The sequence below is a fragment of the Colobus angolensis genome, unplaced genomic scaffold (assembly GCF_000951035.1).
Source record: "Colobus angolensis palliatus isolate OR3802 unplaced genomic scaffold, Cang.pa_1.0 Scaffold118, whole genome shotgun sequence".
Lineage (NCBI taxonomy): Eukaryota > Metazoa > Chordata > Mammalia > Primates > Cercopithecidae > Colobus > Colobus angolensis.
This window is the reverse complement of record NW_012112919.1, coordinates 7,918,291-7,937,653: the sequence shown is the minus strand read 5'-3', so window position 1 is coordinate 7,937,653 and position 19,363 is coordinate 7,918,291. Positions and strand designations below refer to the sequence as shown.

General features: G+C 38.1%; 1 protein-coding gene across 4 annotated transcripts in view; it reads left to right on the top strand.

The window, feature by feature from the left end:
- Positions 1 to 19,363, top strand: part of CHMP3 (charged multivesicular body protein 3) — a 58,285-nt gene that overhangs the window by 13,338 nt on the left and 25,584 nt on the right. For 2 of the 4 annotated variants that reach the window (XM_011964272.1, XM_011964288.1), the window contains exon 2: positions 7,897 to 7,957. The exons of 1 other annotated variant lie outside the window; for it this stretch is intronic. In XM_011964272.1, the coding sequence (XP_011819662.1) occupies positions 7,897 to 7,957 (61 nt within the window). Of the gene's footprint in view, positions 1 to 7,364; positions 7,419 to 7,896; positions 7,958 to 19,363 lie in introns of those variants that run through there. One more of the 4 variants, XM_011964281.1, reaches the window with a different exon arrangement.

Here is a 19,363-nt window from a genome sequence, read left to right as displayed (position 1 = left end):
TAGTGAGCTGACCCCAGTACCTCAGTTGAAAATGCAGAAATCACCGGTCTTCTGTGTCGCTCGTGCTGGGAGTTGGAGACTGGAGCTGTTCCTATTCGGCCATCTTGCTCCGCCCCCGGGTTTGGTGCAAACTACAAAAGTGTGTGTGTGCCCTTTTTACCCGTTGTTTTGTGATGTGTGTGTGGTGTGAGTGTGGTGTTCTGTCTCAAGGAAACATGGGTAGGCACAAAATAAGCCCACCCCACTAGGAACTATGTTGAAAAATTTCAAAAAAAGGATTTAAGGGAGACTATGGAGTATATGAAACCAGGAAAACTTACAACTTTGTGTAAGATAGACTGGCCAGCATTAGAGGTAGGTTGGCCATTAAAAGGAAGCCTGGACAGGTCCCCTCTTTCAAAGGTATGGCACAATGTAACCTGTAAGCCAGGGCACCCAGACCAGCTGCGGTACATAGACACTTGGTTACAGCTGGTTTTAGACCCCCCTACCCCCAACACACAGTGGTTGAGAGAACAGCAGCATTAGCGGCTGGCAGAGGCAAGGAAAGACCAGCAGAGAGAGAGAAAGGAAAGAGACAGAGGAAAAGAGGCAAAAAGAGAGAGAAAGAGACAAAGAGGGAGTCAAGGAGAGAGAGAGAGAGATTAAGAGAGAGGCAGAGAGAGAGAGAGAGAAGGACAGAGGCAAAAGGAAAGTCAAAGAGAGAAAGATGATTTAACATTAACCACTGAAAATTCCCTTAACCCAGCAGGCTTCCTAACAGGAGATCTAAATCTTAATTGCCATACGGATGTCTGACCGGACCTAGGAGGAACTCCCTTCAGGACAGGACGATTGATAGTTCCTCCTGGGTAATTGAAAAATAAATAAATAAATAAAAATAAAAGTCTTTTAGCACATACACCACTCCTAGAATTTCTAGTAAACCAGCATCAGCCTGAAGATCACATTCTCATCAAAGGGTGGAAAGAAGAAAAACTTGAGCCAGCCTAGGAAGGACCCTACCTTGTGCTGCTAACCACCAAGACTGCCGTTCGTACAAAAAAAAAAGGATGGACTCATCACACCTGAGTCAAGAAAGTGCCACCCACTCCAGAGTTGTGGGCCATAGTCCCAGGGGAAAACCCTACCAAACTAAAGCTAAGAAAAATTAAACTCTTTTCATCTATTCTATTACTCTTTCTTCTTTCCTTGTTCTATTGCTGACCATCTAGTCAGCAACATAATCAAGTCAATTTCACCTCAAACTATTGCATTTAATGCTTGCCCTGTTATACCCTGTGAGGACTTGCCAAGTCAAAGACAGCTTTCTACTTCAGAAAAGCACTTTTGTCCCTCCTGACTCTCCTCAGACTGGGCATTAGTAAACTAGGACCATTTAATCTGGGGAGATTTTGATAAAGACCTCAGTGCCAACCAGGAGTCTTGCCCCCCAATGTAGAGCTTTCATGCCATAGTTGGTCCAGCGTTCGATGGACCACTGAAGAGCAAGGATGGGTAAACTGGGACCATTTAATCAGGGGAGATTTCGATAAAGACCCTAGTGCCAACCAGGAGTCTTGCCCCCCGATGTAGAGCTTTCATGCTGTAGTTGGTCCAACATTCTATGGACCACTAAAGAGCAAGGATGGGTAAACCAGGACCATTTAATCTAGAGAGAGTTCGATAAAGACCCCAGTGCCAACCAAGAGTCTTGCCCCCGACGTAGAGCTTTCATGCTGTAGTTGGTCGAACGTTCTGTGGACCACTAAAGAGCAAGGATGGACCGCCCCAACCGGTTTTTGTAATTTCCCTAAAACCATACATTCATTTTACTAGAGGATCATAGAAGTTAAAGACTTAAAACAAACTTTAGCAATTAAGACAGGATACTAAGATGCAAATACTTAGTTAAAATGGATCAAATATTCCATCTGCATGTTAAACAAAAGCAATTGTTATGCTTGTGCACATGGCAGGCCAGAGGCCCAGATTGTCCCCCTTCCACTAAGGTGGTCCTCCAGTCGACCAGGTGTAGGCTGCATGGTAGCTCTTTTCCAGGATTCTACAGCTTGGAGTAATAAGTCATGCCAGGCTCTCTCTCTGCTGTATCCTGAAGTCCAGTGCCCTGTGGTTCAGCCCCCGAGGGCCATCTAGCTTCCGTCTCCCAACACTAAGTTCACTTCGTGTCTCTCAACAGGGAGGAAATGTAGCATTCCTGGGAGACCTGAAGGGATGCGATAAGCTTAAGAATTTTCAAGAGCTTATCAATCAGTCAGCCCTTGTTCATCCCTGAGCAGATGTGTGGTGGTATTGTGGTGGACCTTTACTGGGCACTCTGCCGAATAACTGGCGTAGCACTTGTAGTTTAGTCCAATTGACTGTCCCTTTCATCCTGGCATTTCATCAACCAGAGGGAGAAAAAATAAGACATTGTAAAGTGAGAGAAGCCCCTTGTGGGTCTTTTGACTCTCATGTCTATTTAACACAATTGGAGTCCCATGAGGAATACCAGGTCAATTTAAAGCTGGAAATCAAATAGCTGCAGGATTTAAGTCAGTATTTTGGTGGGTGACAGTTAATAAAAATATAGATTAGATAAACTACATCTATTACAACCAACAGCAATGAGGTTTTCATGAGTTAAAAGAAAAACTCATATTGGCCCCAGCCCTAAGCCTACCTGATCTGACAAAACTCTTTACACTCTATGTGTCAAAGAGAAAAAATGGCAGTTGGAGTTTTAACCCAGACTGTGGGGACCCTGGCCAAGGCCAGTGGCCTCTCTCTCAAAACAACTAGACAGGGTTTCCAAAGGCTGGGCCCCAGGTCTAAGGGCCCTAGCAGCAACGGCTCTGTTAGCACAAGAAGCAGATAAACTAACCCTTAGGCAAAACCTGAATATAAAGGCTCCTTATGCTGTGGTAACTTTAATAAACACCAAAGGACATCATTGGTTAACAAATGCTAGATTAACCAAGTACCAAAGCTTGCTATGTGAAAATCCCCACATAACCACTGAAGTTTGCAACACCCTAAACCCCACCACCTTGCTCCTGGTATCAGAGAGCCCAGTTGAACATAACTGTGTAGAGGTGTTGGACTCAGTTTATTCTAGCAGGCCCAACCTCCAAGACCATCCTTAAACATCAGTAGACTGTGAGCAGTATGTGGATGGGAGGAGCTTCGCCATCCCCTGCAAAGTGACTCTGACGAAGACGACAAGCCCTGCTCCCATCACACCCGGAAGCTGACTGGTCCATGCATGGCCGAAGCATGAGGAAACTCATCATGGGACTCATTTTCCTTAAAATTTGGACTTACACGGTAAGGACTTCAACTGACCTTTCTCAGACTGAGGGCTGTTCCCAGTGTATACATCAAGTCACTGAGGTAGGACAAAAGGTTGCTATGGTCCTATTAGTTTACGGTCATTAGAAGTGTACTAGAACTCTAAAAAGAACTTGTTTGTATAATGTTATTCTATGCAAGATATGTAGCCCAGGAAATGACCAACCTGATGTGTGTTTTGCCTCATCTGAGCCTCCCATGACCACAGTTTTTAAAATAAGATTAAGAACTGAAGACTGGTAGGTACTCATAAATGATATGAGTAAAGTGTTAGCCAAAACAGAAAAAAAAAAAAAGGGTGCCCAAACAAGTCACCTTGAAATTTGATGCCTGTACCGTCATTAATAGCAATAAGTTAGGAAGGGGATGTGGCTCTTTTAGTTGGGAAAAAGGCTATATGACCAAAAATAAGTATATTTGTCATGAATTAGGACTGTGTGGAAATGAATGTGGATACTAGTCTTGTGTCATTTGGGTCACTTGGATAAAAAAATGAAGAGGATCCAGTCCACCTTCAGAAAGGAAAAAAAATGGCCCTTCCTGTACTAAGGGACAGTGTAACCCCTTAGAGCTAGTAATAACCAATCCTCTGGATCCTCTCTGGAAAAAAGGGGAGCGTGTGACCTTAGGAATTGATGGGGCCAGACCGGATCCTCAAGTAAATATCTTGGTTCGAGGAGAAGTTCACAGACGCTCTCCTGAACCAGTGTTTCAAACTTTCTGTGATAAACTAAATATATCAGCACCAGAAATTCCAGGAGAAACAAGAAATTTGTTTTTGCAATTAGCCAACCATGTAGCCCAGTCTCTCAGTGTCACTTCATATTATGTATGTGGAGGAACTGTAATGGGAGATCAATGGCCATGGGAATTCTGAGAATTAGTACCTACAGACCCAGTTCCTGATGAATTCCCAGCTCAAAATAATCATCTTGATAATTTCTGGGTCCTAAAAGCCTCAATTATTGGACAATATTGCATAGCTAGAGAAGGAAAAGAATTCACTCACCCTGTAGGACAACTTAGTTGTCCGGGACAGAAACCGTATAATGGTACCACAAAAACAGTAACTTGGTGGAGTTCAAATCAAACAGAGAGGAATCCATTCAGCAAATTCCCAAAGTTGCAAACCGTGTGGACCCACCCGGAGTCCCACCGGGACTGGACAGCCCCCACTGGATTATATTGGATATGTGGGCATTATGCCAGATTACCTGACTAGTGGTCAGGTAGTTGTGTTATTGGCACTATTAAACCATCTTTCTTCCTACTGCCCATAAAAACAGGCGAACTCCTGGGCTTCCCTGTCTGTGCTTCCCATGAAAAGAGAAGCATAGTTATAGAAAATTGGGAAGATGATAAATGGCCCCCTCAGAGAATCATACAATATTATGGGCCTGCTACTTGGGCACAAGACAGCTTGTGGGGATACCGGACCCCCATTTACATGATCAAACGAATCATACGGTTACAAGCAGTCTTAGAAATAATTACTAATAAAACCGGTAGAGGCTTGACTATTCTGGCCTGGCAAGAAACTCAGATGAGAAATGCTATCTGTCAAAATAGATTGACTCTCGACTACTTGCTAGCAGCTGAAGGAGGGATCTGTGGGAAATTTAACCTTACTAATTGCTGTCTACAAATAGATGATCAAGGGTAAGTAGTTGAAGACATAGAAACATGACAAAACTGGCACATGTGCCCATGCAAGTATGGCATGGATTTGATCCTGGGGCCATGTTTGGAAATGGTTCCCAGCGCTAGGAGGATTTAAAACTCTTACAATAGGAGTTATAATAATAATAGGAACCTGCCTACTGCTCCCTTGTTTGATACCTGTACTTCTTCAAATGATAAAAAGCTTCATCACTACCTTAGTTCACCAAAATGCTTCAGCACAAGTGTGCTATATGAATCACTATCAGTCTGTCTTGCAAGAAGACATGGGTAGTGAAAATGAAAGTGAGAACTCCCACTAATAAAATGAGGGAGAGTCTCAAAAGGTGGGAATAAGGGAGGAGACCACCCGTCATATCATCTTATGCCCAATTTCCACCTCCAAAGAAGAAGTAAAAACTAAAAGGCAGAAATGAAATCCATAGGCAGACAGCCTGGCGCCGCACCCTGGGCCTGGTAGTTAAAGATTGACCCCGGCCTAATCGGTTATGTTATCTTACAGACATTGTATAGAAATGCACTGTGAAAATTCCTGTCCTGTTTTGTTCCAATCTAATTACCGGTAAATGCAGCCCCTAGTCACGTACCCCCTGCTTGCCCAATCAATCACGACCCTCTCACACGCACCCCCTTAGAGCTGTGAGCCCTTAAAAGGGACAGGAATTGCTCACTCGGGGAGCTCGGCTCTTGAAAAAGGCGTCTTGCCGATGCCCCTGGCCAAATAAACCCCTTCCTTCTTTAACTTGATGTCTGAGGATTTTTGTCTGCCGCTCGTCCTGCTACAGTACCACTGCACTCCAACTTGGCCAACAAAGAGCGAAACTCCATCTCAAAAAAACAAAAATGTCCAACTTCACTGGACATTAAGAAAATGTGAATCAAAACAGTGAGATGCCACTTCACACTCAGCAGACAGCTATCATAAAAAAATTAGAAAATAACAGGTATTGGTGAGATGTGGTAGAAATGGTAACCAAAAGGTATAAACAACCCAGACATGCATTAACAGTTGAATGGATAAACGAGTTGTGTTATACACATATAAAGAAATAATACCCAGCCATAAAAAGGACTGAAGTGCTGATACATGCTACAACATGGAGGCACCTTGAAAACATCACGTTAAATAAAAGAAACCAGAAATGAAAAGTTAACACATTGTGTGATTCCTTTCATATTCAGAATAAGCCATCCCATCGAGACAGAAAGCAAATTAGTGGTTGCCAGGGAACTGGGGAGGGGGGAATAGGAAGAGATTATTTAAAGGGTATAGGGAGGTGGTGGTTGTATGACATTGTAAATGCAGTAAATGCCAGTGAATTTGTATACTTTAAAATGATTATATAAATTTCACTTTGAAAAAAGTACATAAACCTGATTAGATTTTTAAAACTTGTATGAGCATACAGTTTTAAGTGCTTAAGTATTTCTTCTGAGTGGAGTTGGTCAACCTAAATAACAAGCAGAGAGAGGTTCCCTAGAAGAAAGTGATGGTTCTTTGGCAACAGCATTACAGTGGGAATGTGCTTGCCATGGTAAACTATGTATATATTCAAGGATGGAAAGGAAGGCAAAGATTTTTAAAGGGAAAAGGAGGGTCATGTAAATGTTTTGAAATGATTATCCTTGGCTACAGAGATCAATAACAAGAGTGATGCCCGTCCAAGGTTGGACAGGCAGTTGCTGGGCAGATGTCCTTGCGAAAGTATTTTTTGTATAAGATTGCAGAGCCTCTGAGCAAGCAAGGCTGTGGTTTTTGCAGTCTTTTGTGATAGATTTTGTCTAGGTATACAACTGTGAGAACCCTCTTCGCCTTTCCAGCTGTGTATGTCAGATTTTTTAATACACTAGTGACTTCATTTTGATTCTGACAGCTTTCACAAATTATTACAGTTGCATAATAGTTTACAGGTTTTGTTCAATATTAAACATTAAAAATGAAATTTATTGGCAATACATCTTCTAATGGTATGGACTTTTAAAAAATGCCATTTAGTCTATATGTCCATGGATGACTGCTACATGAATGAATGCTACAAGGGTTCAGCATAAATTCTGTTCCTGTTTTATGATTTATGAGACTCAAGTGCTGAGAAACCTTGTTGATGTAATAAAAGGGTAATGGAAGGAGTTTAGTTATAGCAGTGTCACTCATTTTTTTGAACTTCTGAGTCATGTACTAAAAAGCACATAGTAATTTAGCATAAAATTGACTTTTAATGATTGACTCACAACTCAGGTTTTCCTACAGGGTTTTTGAAACGTGAAGAATTGGAAAACAGTTCACTTGCATAGCAATTTGGTAATCATTAGAGTAATTTACTACTTCCACAACACCTCCATCAGCATTTCCAGTCCACCCTCTGTTTAGTGCTTCAGAAATGTTTGCCTGTCAGGGAACTACCATGGTAATAAGAGACATAGGTTAGGGGAATGCTTTTGTAAAATGGAAAAGCATTATAGTTAAAGGGAAAAAGGGAAAGATGAGTTCTCATGATACAGGCAGAGTAGTTTTTGAAATGATTACCTGTGAAAGATGAAAATTTTCTGATGCTCTTAAAGCTAACTGTGCACTTGGACTTCTTCAAATCTTTGTGTACCTAGAGAGTACCATACTCTTTCTGAGGTTTTATATAAAGTGCTGCTTACAGCCTGCTCTCAGCTACGAATCTTTGAATAAGTTGAAACTCCTGTGCACTGTGAATAAAAAGAGGTGAAATTTTAAAAAAAGTAAAATTTGACCCTAAAGCTCTGTCTTTGAAAATGGCTTTTTTTTTTTTAAATTTTATATCTGGAATAAATGTAGAGTTAATACAAAATTCTCAAATTAGATTGAGTTAGGAGTTTCAGCTTTTCTTCTCATTCCTTTTCTAAAAATTTTCCCAGGTCAATGAGTGGTCATTGAAGATAAGAAAGGAAATGAGAGTTGTGGACAGGCAAATAAGGGGTAAGTTATCATTTTATGTCTTCTGTTATTTACCTTCTTGGTATATTTTGCTTCAGTTCATAAAAATAAACTGCATTTATATATCATAAGACATAGTTTATTCCTATATCAGTTACTTATAGCTGTCTGACTTATTTTGCTTTTTAATTCTGTAATCAATATTTAAAAAAAAAGATCATGAGTTAGAAGAAACTTTATATTTTGGAAGAGCAAAAGAAACCTCTTGCTACTTATAAAGAATTGTCTTTTATGGAATTCAAATTAAATAAATTATATATAAGTAAGGGATACAATTCCATTGTCACTGCTCTGTTTATCTTAGCATGACTGTAAATTGAGGACAGTATGTTTATAAATAAAGTTGATTTTTTTTTTTGTTTAGTACCATTTAAGGTGACTTACAAAGGGATGGTAATATTTAAAACTTTTAAGGTTTTTAACACTCTCATGATTGGAGAAGAGTTAATATCATAAAGGTATCCCAGTATCACTTTCTTTAAAAAGAATTGGAGAGGGAAATTCCACTCCCAGCCATGAAGGAGTAATTGCTTTTCAACTTGCATTCTCATTGTAAATAAAAATTTGGACAAAGCAAGAGAGAAAAAAAACTGGACAAAAATCTGTGAAACAGCTGTTTTCAAACATTGGACAGCTGGCAGTACAGGGTTGTGATCACTGAGAGAGTAGAAACAAAGACAGAGAGCCTTAATATGACCCTGTCATTCTGCTTGGAGATACTTTCTGGATTATAGCCCATGGAAAGACATTCCAAGCAGAGCATAGTGGTTTCACTGGGTTGAGAATAGAGATAAGGGTTCAGAGAGTGGCTGGAATTTGTGGGGCAGAGTATCAGAGAGAAGGGAAATACTCAGAGAAAGAACTTCAAATGTCTCCATAGGATCCATTGGAGTCTTTGACTGAATACTAAGCTGTGCATGCTTAGAGTGAAATTTTGAGAGACTGGGCAAATAACAATTACTAGGAACAGAACAACTACCAGGAAGCTGTAAGGTGAATAATTCCTAGAGCTAATAAAGGATTGAGAAGTGGTTGAGTTCTGATCAGACATAGAAAAGAGACTTTGTTGAACCTCTGGGATGTTCAGTAGAGACCTCAGAAGAGTCACACCTTAATAATAAGGATCAGGTAGGTAGTCCTAGAAAAAAGGCTACCACAAGCCCATACCAACTAACCAACAAGACTTAAAAGACTTGAAGGCTGATTTGCAGGTAATTTGCCTGCCAAAGTAAAGATTAACACTCCTTAAGGGAAGACTACAAAATTCAGACACCCAACAATGAAACATACACGGTGGCCAGCTTCCAATGAGATACTATTATGAAGAAGCAGGAAAATGCGACCCCAAATCAGGAGAAAAGCCAGGTGATAGAAATAGATTTAAAAAAAAAAAAAAAAAAAAATCCAAAACCCCACAAAAAAAAACATGATTGAATTCACAGTGGAGGATTTTTAAGCAGCTGTTATAAATATGTTGAGATTAAAGGATAACGTATACATAATGAGGAGATAAATACAAAATACAGAAAATAACAAAATGGAATTTCTAGAGGTGAAAGATCTGAAATGAAGTGAAATTAAATGAAGACTCACTAAATGGGTTTAACAGCAGAATAGACACTACAGAAAATGAGATAAGTGGAATTGAAGATATACAAAATCTGAAATGTTCAAATGAGCATTTCCCTTGAGTGTCCTATCAGCAACCCAAATATTTCAGATTTTGGATTTCGGATTTTCTGATTAGGGATATACAACTGGTATGATGCAAACCTTCCAAAATCTAAAGCCTGAAAGACATTTGGTTTCCAAGCATTTTGGATAAGGGATATTCAACCTGTAATACAAATTATCCAAACTGTAGTACAGACAGAAAAAAGAAAAAAAAAAAAAACACAGAGCTTTTAATATCAAGTGAGCTAATGTGTGTAATTTGAGTCTCAGGAGGAGAGGGGTCAGGAAGGGATCATATGAAATAGTAACTGAATGTTTTTCAAACATGAAAGCTGTTAAGCTTGCAGATCCAAGGAACTCATCTCCAAATCGAATAAACATAAAACCATACAAAGGCAAAGTATAATCAAATTACTGAAAACCAAAAAGATAACCCCCCAAAATAGACAAATTTAGGTCCAATAAACAGTGATAAGAATGATTTTTAAATTCTTATCAGAAACAATGCAAACTAGAATATCTTTCATATGGTGAGAAAAATCCAACAAAACAACCCCATGTTATCCTAAAGTCCAATGAAAATAACATTTATAAGTGAAGGTGAAATAAAGATAATTTCAAACAAAAGGCAGAAAGAATTTGTTGCCAATAAAATAAATGTTAAAAGAGGTTGTAGGCTGAAGAAAAATCATACCAGATACAAACTTGGATTTATATGAAGGAATAAAGTATGCTGGAAATGGTAAATATGTAAGTAAATATAAATTATTTTTTCCTCTTAAGAATGTTTTTAACTTACTGACTCTTGAAAGTAAAAATAATAATGTATTGTGGGGCTTGTAACATGTAGAGGTAAAATGTATGACAATTATAATAATTGATTTGTGTCAAAAATAAATGTTAGAAACCTCATAAGTTTCATTAGTGTCTCACAGCATTGCATATTCCTTTTTTGTGCTATGCTCACTGTATTTCTTCTCATATCCATAACTCATTTTGCCTTTTAAATGACGATCTTCAAGCCCAATATCTTTCATGTATGTTTCCTATTATTTGTCATTAATAGTAATTTATTAATTTACTAACTCTAACATGATATCAGAAGAAGATCATGGATTTTGGAGTCTTAACATTACCAGGTTTAAACTCTGATATCACCTGTCCTTATATAAACTTCTTTGAATCTCATAGAATTGTTGTGACAGTTAAATCTGTGAATATATGTAAAATGTTTAGGGCAGTACCTGGCATACAGTAGAGACTTCACTACTTGATGGTGATACCAGAAAGGGGGATGGGGCACTTTGATAAAGTGTGACTCTGAAGTAATGTGATTGCTAAGCATATGAAGGTTTATCATAGAAACACTATCAGGACCTTTCATTTGGTTTTATACTAGCAGTCAAGGTGAATGGATTTAAAAAGAAATACTAGTATAAAAATGAGCAACTGCAAAACGAATTTATGTTCTCAGAAGTCAAGCTATTGGCTATGCTTATTGGGGGGGAATGGTGGATTAAAGGTGACATAAGGGGGCCTTGTGGCATATTGGTGATACTCTGTTTCTTGATCTAGGTCCTGGTTACATGAGCATGTTTAATTTGTGAAAATGTATATAGCTGTACAGTTATGTTTACTTTTTTCTATATATGTTATACTTAAATAACAAGTTAAAGAAAAATAGTAACTTAAAGCAACATGTAACTATAGGGTGTTCTCATGGAAGATTTATGGTAGTCCACATGTTTAGCTTTCAGTCAAATGTAACACATTTTGAACACTCATTATAGGCAATAATTGGAATGAATTTAGGTAATTCATTTCATCTGCTCCTCAAATGAAAATAGCTTGGGTGAGTACTCATGACTATAAAGGTGAAATATACACATGTGAAAATTCAGAAAAGTAGAAAGAAGAAAGTTAAAATCACCCTGAAGTTCGACCACTTAGAGATAACCACCACAAATACTTTTTATGATCATCCTTTTCCAGATATATTTCTCTCTGTTTTGTTTATAAGTGAGTCATACTAGTCTTGCTGCTGATTTTTATTTTTATTTTAAAATTTACATAAAATAAAGCTGACCATTTTAACCATTTTTAAGTGTACAGTTCAGTGGCAGTAAGTGCATTCATAATGTTGTGCAACCATCACCACTATCCATCTCCAGATCTTTTTCCTCATCCATACTGAAACTCTGTACCTATTAAACAATAACTTCCTATTTCTCCCTACCCCCAGCCCCTAGTAACCACTATTCTACTTTCTGTATCTAAGTATTTGACTATTCTAAGTACCTCATATAGGTAGAATCAAATATTTGTCTTTGTGTCTGGCTTATTTCACTTACTGTAATAGTTTTAAAGATCATCCATGTTGTAGCAGGTATCAGAATTTCATTCCTTTTTAAGGCTGAGTAATATTCTGTTGTCTATATATACCATATTTTTTTTATACACTCATCTGCTGATGGACATTTAGATTGTTTCTACCTTTTGGCTATTGTGAATAATGCTGCTATGAAGATGGATGTACAGATATCTGTTTTGCTTCCAATTCTTTTCAGTACTTTTGCATACATAAACGAAATCATTACTGGATCAAATAATAATAGTATTTTTAATTTTAGGGGGAACCATTTACTGTTTTCCATGGCCATTTTACATTTCTGTCATCAAGAGCTAGGCTACTCAAAAGTAGCTGTATATATGAGGGAATATGGAAGTCACTGTGCATGCCCAGGGAATGGTACAGGCTCATAAAATAGCTCAGAAGACCTTGAGTTTATACCTTGTGCTGATCTTTACCACAGAAACCCTATGCCAATTTCAGAAAACTAAACTAAACCTGACGAGCCCTGGGGAAGAGGCAGCATCTGATTTCCAGAGTTATCACATTAGAAGATTCAAACATTCAGTAAAATCATAAGGCATACAAAGAAACAGGAAAATGTGGCCTCCTCAAAGCAGGGAAAAATAAGTCACTAGAAACTGTTGCTGAGAAAGACTAGATGGTAGATTTGCTAAACAAAGACTTAAAGCAAGTATCTTACAGATGTGCAAAGAACTAAAGGAAGAGGTGGATCAAGTTAAAAAAAAAAAAACAGTGGGAACAAAATGGAAATATCAATGGAAAGATAGAAAACAAGAAAAGAAACCCCAAAATTTTGGAGCTGAAAAGTATAATAACTGAAGTGAAAACCTTACTTGAATGATTCAAAAGCATATTTGAGCAGGTAAAATAAAGAATCAGCAGACTTCAAAATAGAACAATTGAAATTATGAAGTCTGAGGAACAGAAGAAAAAACTGAGACTGGCTGCATAATCCTAACGCTTTGGGAGGCTGAGGCAGGTGTGTTGCTTGAGGCTGGGAGTTAGAGACAAGCCTGGGCAACACGGCAAAACCTCATCTCTGCAAAAAATAAAAACAAAAGTTAGCTACGTGTGGTGGTATATGCCTGTAGTCCTACCTACCCAGGAGGTTGAGGCAGGATCACTTGAGTCCAGGAGCGTGAGGCTGCAGTAAGACATGATCATGCCACTGCACTCCAGCCTGGGCAACAGAGCAAGACCCTGTCTATGAAAAAAAAAAAGAAAAGAAAAAAGAAATGGACAGAGCCTAAGAAACCTGTCAGACATCATCAAGTAGACCAACATGCATTGTGGAAATTTTAGGAGAAAAGAGAGAGAAAGGTGCAGAAAGAGTATTTGAAGAAATGGCTGAAAACTTCCTAGATTTGATGAAAGATACGAATATAAACATCCAAGAAGTTCAGTGAACTCCAGGTAGCATAAACTCAAGTGAGATCTTGCCAAGAAAGACACATTATAATCAAACTGTAGAAAGCCATAGACAATGAGAAAATCTTAAAAGGAGCAAGAGAGAAACATCTTGTCACATACAAAGGATCCTGATAAGATTTTAGAATATTTCTCATCTGAAACATTAGAGGCCAGAAAGTAGTGGGTTCAATCGCTTGAACCCAGGGGACGGAGTTTGCAGTGAGCTGAGATCTTGATACCACTGCACTCTAGCCTGAGTGATAAAGTGAGACTCAAAAACAAAGAAGCTCATGCAAATTCACATTAGAGTGTTATAAGTTTAGGATGTTAAGCGTAATCCCTGTGGTATCCACAAAGAAAATGGCGATACAAAAGGAAATAAGAAGGGAATTAAAACATTTCATTACAAAAAAAATCAAGTAAACACACAAGAAAACATTAATGCAGGAAATAAGAGACAAAATAGCTATGACATACAGAAAATAAATGACAGGTTGGCAAAAGAAAATTTGTCCTTATCAATAATTCCTTTTTTTTTTTTTTTTTTTTTGAGATAGGGTCTTGCTCTGTCACCCAGGCTGGAGTGCAGTGGCGTGACACGGCTCACAGCAGCCTCGACCTCCTAGACTCTAGCAATCCTCCCATCTCAGCCTGCCAAGTACCTGGGACTATAGATGCATGCCACTGCACCAGCTACTTTTTGTATTTTTTGTAGAGATAGGGTTTCATCATGTTGCCTAGGCTAGTCTGGAACTCCTGGACTCAAGCAATCCTGCCTTGGCCTCCCAAAGTGCTAGAATTACAGGCATGAACTACTGTGCCCAGCCCACAGTAATTACTTTGAATGTAAATGGATTTAAAGTCTCCAATCAAATAACAGACATTGGCAGAATGGATTTTACAAAACATAATCTTATATTTAAAAACATATATGCTGTCTACAAGAGTAAGACTTTAGACCCAAAAATGCAAATAGATTGAAAACAAAAGGATGGAAAAAGATATTTTATGGATATAGTAAGTAAAAGACAGCAGAAACGGCTATGTTATTATCAGATAAAACAGACTTTAAATAAACATTATATGAGACAAAGAAGGATATTATATATTAATAAAAGATTAAATACAGCAAGAAGATAAAACAAGTGTACATATTTTTGTATATAATAACAGACTGTCAAAACATATGCAGCAAAAGTGGACAGAATTAGAGAAATAGTTCTTCCATAATAGTTAGACAATACCCCACTGTCAACAATGGGTCTATTAACTAGATAGGAATTAGGTAGGAAAACGGGGTCCTGAAGAATGAAGGCAGAGCACAGTGGCTAACACCTGTAATCCTAGCACTTTGGGAGGCTGAGGCAGGTGGATCACCTGATATCAGGAGTTTGAGACCAGCCTGGCCAACATGGCAAAATCCCGTCTTTACTAAAAATACAAAAAGTAGCTGGGTGTCATGGTTTGTGCCTATAATCCCAGGTACGGGAGGCTGAGATAGGCAAATCGCTTGAACCTGGGAGGTGGAGGTTGCATTGAGCCGAGATTGTGCCACCACACTCCAGCCTGGGAGACAAAGCGAGACCCCATCTCAAAAAAAAATAAAAATAAAAATAAAATAAAACAATTAGATCTAAAGATGTATACAGAATACTACCCAACAGCAAAATACACATTCTTCTCACATATACATGAGACATTCTTTAGGACAGACCATATGTTAGACTTAAATCAAGTCTCAGTCAAATTTAAAAGATACATAAGCTATCTTCTCTGACCACAACAGGATGAAATTAGAAATCAGTAACAGAAAGAATACTGGAAAATTCACAAATGTATGGAAATTAAGCAACACATTCCTAACCAATGGGTGAAAAAAGAAATCACAAAGGAAATTAGAAAATACTTACAGACAAGTAAAAACCAAATCAGAACATACCAAAAGTTAGAAGGTGCCGCAAAAGCAACACTCAGAGGAAAATTAATAGCTATAAATGCTTACATTAAGAATGAATGCCAGGTGTGGTGGCTTAATCCCAGCCAAAGCGGGCAGATCACTTGAGCCCAGGAGTTTGAGGCCACCCTGGGCAACATGGCGAAACCTGTCTCTATCAAAAATGCAAAAATTAGCTAGGTGCTGTAGTCTATGGGTAGTCACAGCTACTTGGGAGGCTGAGGTGGGAAGATTGCTTGAACCCAGAGGCAGAAGTTACAGTGAGTTGTGATGGTGACCCACCTTGCACTCTAGCCTGGGTGATGGGAGTGAAACCATGTCTCAAAAAAAAAAAAAAAAAAAACCTCAGGTGAATAACCTAGCTTTCAACTTAAAGAAAATAGAACAAGAACAAACTCAACCCAAATCTAGCAGAATGAAGAAAATAATAAAGATAAAAGTAGAGACAAACAGAACAGAGAAAGAATAGAGCATTAACAAAGTCCATAGTTGGTTCTTGAAAAAGACAACAAAATGTATACACCTTAACTAGATTGACTAAGGAAGAAGAGAAGGTTGAAAGTACTAAAATCAGAGTTGAAAGTGGAGACATTACTACTGATTCCACAGAAATAAAGATTATAAGAATACTATGGACAATTGTATGTTAATAAATTGTGTAACCTAGGTGTGATGGACAAATTACTAGAAACATAAAACTTACCAAGATTAGAACATGAAGAAATAGAAAATGTGAACAGACTTATACCTAGCAGGGAGAGTGAATCAGTGATCAAAAATATCTTGACAGAAAAGCTGTGGACCTGATGACTTCACTGGTGAATTCTATCAAACGGTTAAGAACTAACACCAATGCTTCTCAAACTTCAAGAAATTGAAGAGAAGAAAACACTTCCTAATTCATTCTGTGATGCCAGTATTGTCTTGATATAATATCAGACAAAGATGCTGCAAGAAAACTATAGACCAGTACCTCTTACGAACATTGGTGCAAAAATCTTCAACAGAATACTAGCAAACCAAATCCAGCAACACATTAAACACATCATGGCCAAGTGCGATTTATCCTGGAATGCAAGAATGATTCAACATACAAAATTTGATCAGTGTAATATATCACATTAACAGAAAGAAGAGGAAAAGAAACTCACATTATCATCTTGATTGACGCAGAAAAGGCATTTGGCCAAATTCAGCACCTTTTCATGCTAAAAACAACTAGTAATAGAAGGAAATCACCTAAACATAGTAAAAACCATGTATGAAAATAACCACAGGGACTTTCATAGTAAATGGTGAAAGACTAAAAGCTTTTTCTCTAAGATCGGGAACAAGGCAAGGAGACCCACTTTTGCCACTTCTCTTTAACATAATACTGAACTTGGACAAGAAAAAAATAGTTAAAAGTATCTAAATTGGAAAGGAAGAAGTAAAAATCTGTTTGCAGCTGATACTATAAGTGTAATACCCTAAAGATATTTCAGAAAAGACCTATTAGAACTAATAAATTCAGTAAAGTAACAAGATATAAAATCAGCACCAAAAAAATCAATTGTATTTCTCTGTATTAACAATGGACAATCTGAAAAGGAAACTAAGAAAACCCATTTTCAATAGCATCAAAAATAATCAAATACTTAGGAATTTACTTAACCAAGGAGGCAAAAGACTTGTATAATGAAAATGATGAAATATTACTGAAAGCAATTAGACATAAATAAATGGAAAGATATCTCATTTTCATGGATTGGGAGATTAAATATTGTTAAGATGTCAGTACTACCCAAAGCAATCTTATACATTCATAGTGCTATCTTTATCAAAATCCCAATGACATTTTTTGTAGAAATAGAGATATCTGTCCTAAAATTCTTATAGAATCTTAAGAGACCTTAAATAATCAAAATAGTCTTAAAAAAAAGAAAGTTTGACAACTCTCTTCCTGGTTTCAAAAGTTGCTACAAAGCTACAGAGATAAAATCAATGTACTTAAACTGACATAAAGACAGACATATAAACCAATGGAATAAAATAGGTATCCAGAAAAACTGTGCCTGTTGTCAACTGATTTTTGACAAGGGTAGCAAGACCATTCAGTGGAGGAAAGGACAGTTCTCAACAAATGGTGCTGGGAAAACTGAATATCCATATGCAAAAGGATTTAGTTAGACCTTTACCTAACAATGTATACAAAAATTAACCCAAAATGGATCAAAGACCTAAATGTAAGAGCTAAAACTATGAAACTCTTAGAAAAAAACATAGGACAAAACTTCACAACATGAAGAACAAACTGCTGGGCATGGTGACTGTAGTCCCAGCTACTCAGGAGGCTGAGGCTGGAAGATCAGTTGAGGCCAGGAGTATGAGGCTTTAATGTGCTATACTCATGCCTATGAATAGCCACTGCACTACGCCCTGAGCCACATAGATTCATCTCCAAAAAATAGAGTAGACAAACTGGACTTCATGAAAATAAAAAATTTTCATGCATCTTAAAAAGATTACCTGGCAGGGCACAGTGGTTCATGCCTGTAATTCCAGCACTTTGAGAGGCTGTGATGGGTCAATTGCTTGAGCCCAGGTGTTTGAGACCAGCCTGGGCAACGTGGCAAAACCCCATCTCTACAGAAATAAAAAGAAAAATTGTATATTAAAAAAATAAGAAAATGTTACCAACAGAGTAAAAAGGCAACTCATAGAATGGGAGAAAGCATTTGCAAATCATTTATCTGACGAGAGATTGTATTCAGAATATACACACAACACCTAAAATGCCACAACAATAAACCGACTTGATTCAAAAAGAGGCAAAGGACTTCAATAGACTTTTGGAATTTCTCCAGATAAGCTGTACAGATAGTAAGCACATGAAAAGATGCTCAACATCACTAATCATTGGGGAAATGCAAATCAAAATGACCTCTTACCCATTAGAATGACTACTATCAAAACAACAACAAAACCCCCAGAAAATAACAAGTGTTGGTGAGTATGTAGTGAAATTGGAACCTTTGTATACCGTTAGTGAGAATGTACAATGATGTAGCCATTGTGAAAAACAGTACAGCTGTTCCTCAAAAAATTAAAAATAGAATTACCATGTAACCTAACAGTTGTACTGTTAGGCATATGCACAAAAGAAATCAGGGTCTCGAAGACATGTTTGTACATTCATGTTCTTCACAATAGCTAAAAATTGGAAGTAACCCAAGTGTCCATTTACAGATGAATGGTTAAGTAAAATGTTGCATATACATACAATAGAATATTATTGAGCCTTAAAAAGAAAGTTCTGATGTATGCTACAACATGGATGAACCTTGAAAATATTATGCTTAGTGAAATAAGCCAGTCAGAAAAAGAAAAATATTCCACTTAAAGGAAGTAACAAGGGTAGTAAAATTCGTAAAGACAGAAAATAGAATGGTGGATGCCAAGAGTTAGGGGAAAGGGGAAATAGAGAATTACTGTTCAATGGGTGCAGAATTTTAGTTTTGGGAAAGTTTAAAAAAGTTCTGGGCCGGGTGCAGTGGCTCATGCCTGTAATTTCAGCACTTTGGGAGGCCAAGGCAGGCGGATCACCTGAGGTCAGCAGTTCGATACCAGCCTGGCCAACATGGTGAAACCCCATCTCTGCTAAAAATACAAAAATTAGCTGGGCATCGTGGTGGGTGCCTGTAATCCCAGTTACTTGGGAGGCTGAGGCAGAATCACTTGAAACCCACGGGGTGGAAGTTGCAGTGACCTGAGACCGCACCATTGCACTCCAGCATGGGCAACGAGTGAAACTCCGTCTGCTAAAAATACAAAAATTAGCTGGGCATCGTGGTGGGTGCCTGTAATCCCAGTTACTTGGGAGGCTGAGGCAGAATCACTTGAAACCCAGGGGGTGGAAGTTGCAGTGACCTGAGACCGCACCATTGCACTCCAGCATGGGCAACGAGTGAAACTCCGTCTCAAAAAAAAAAAAAAA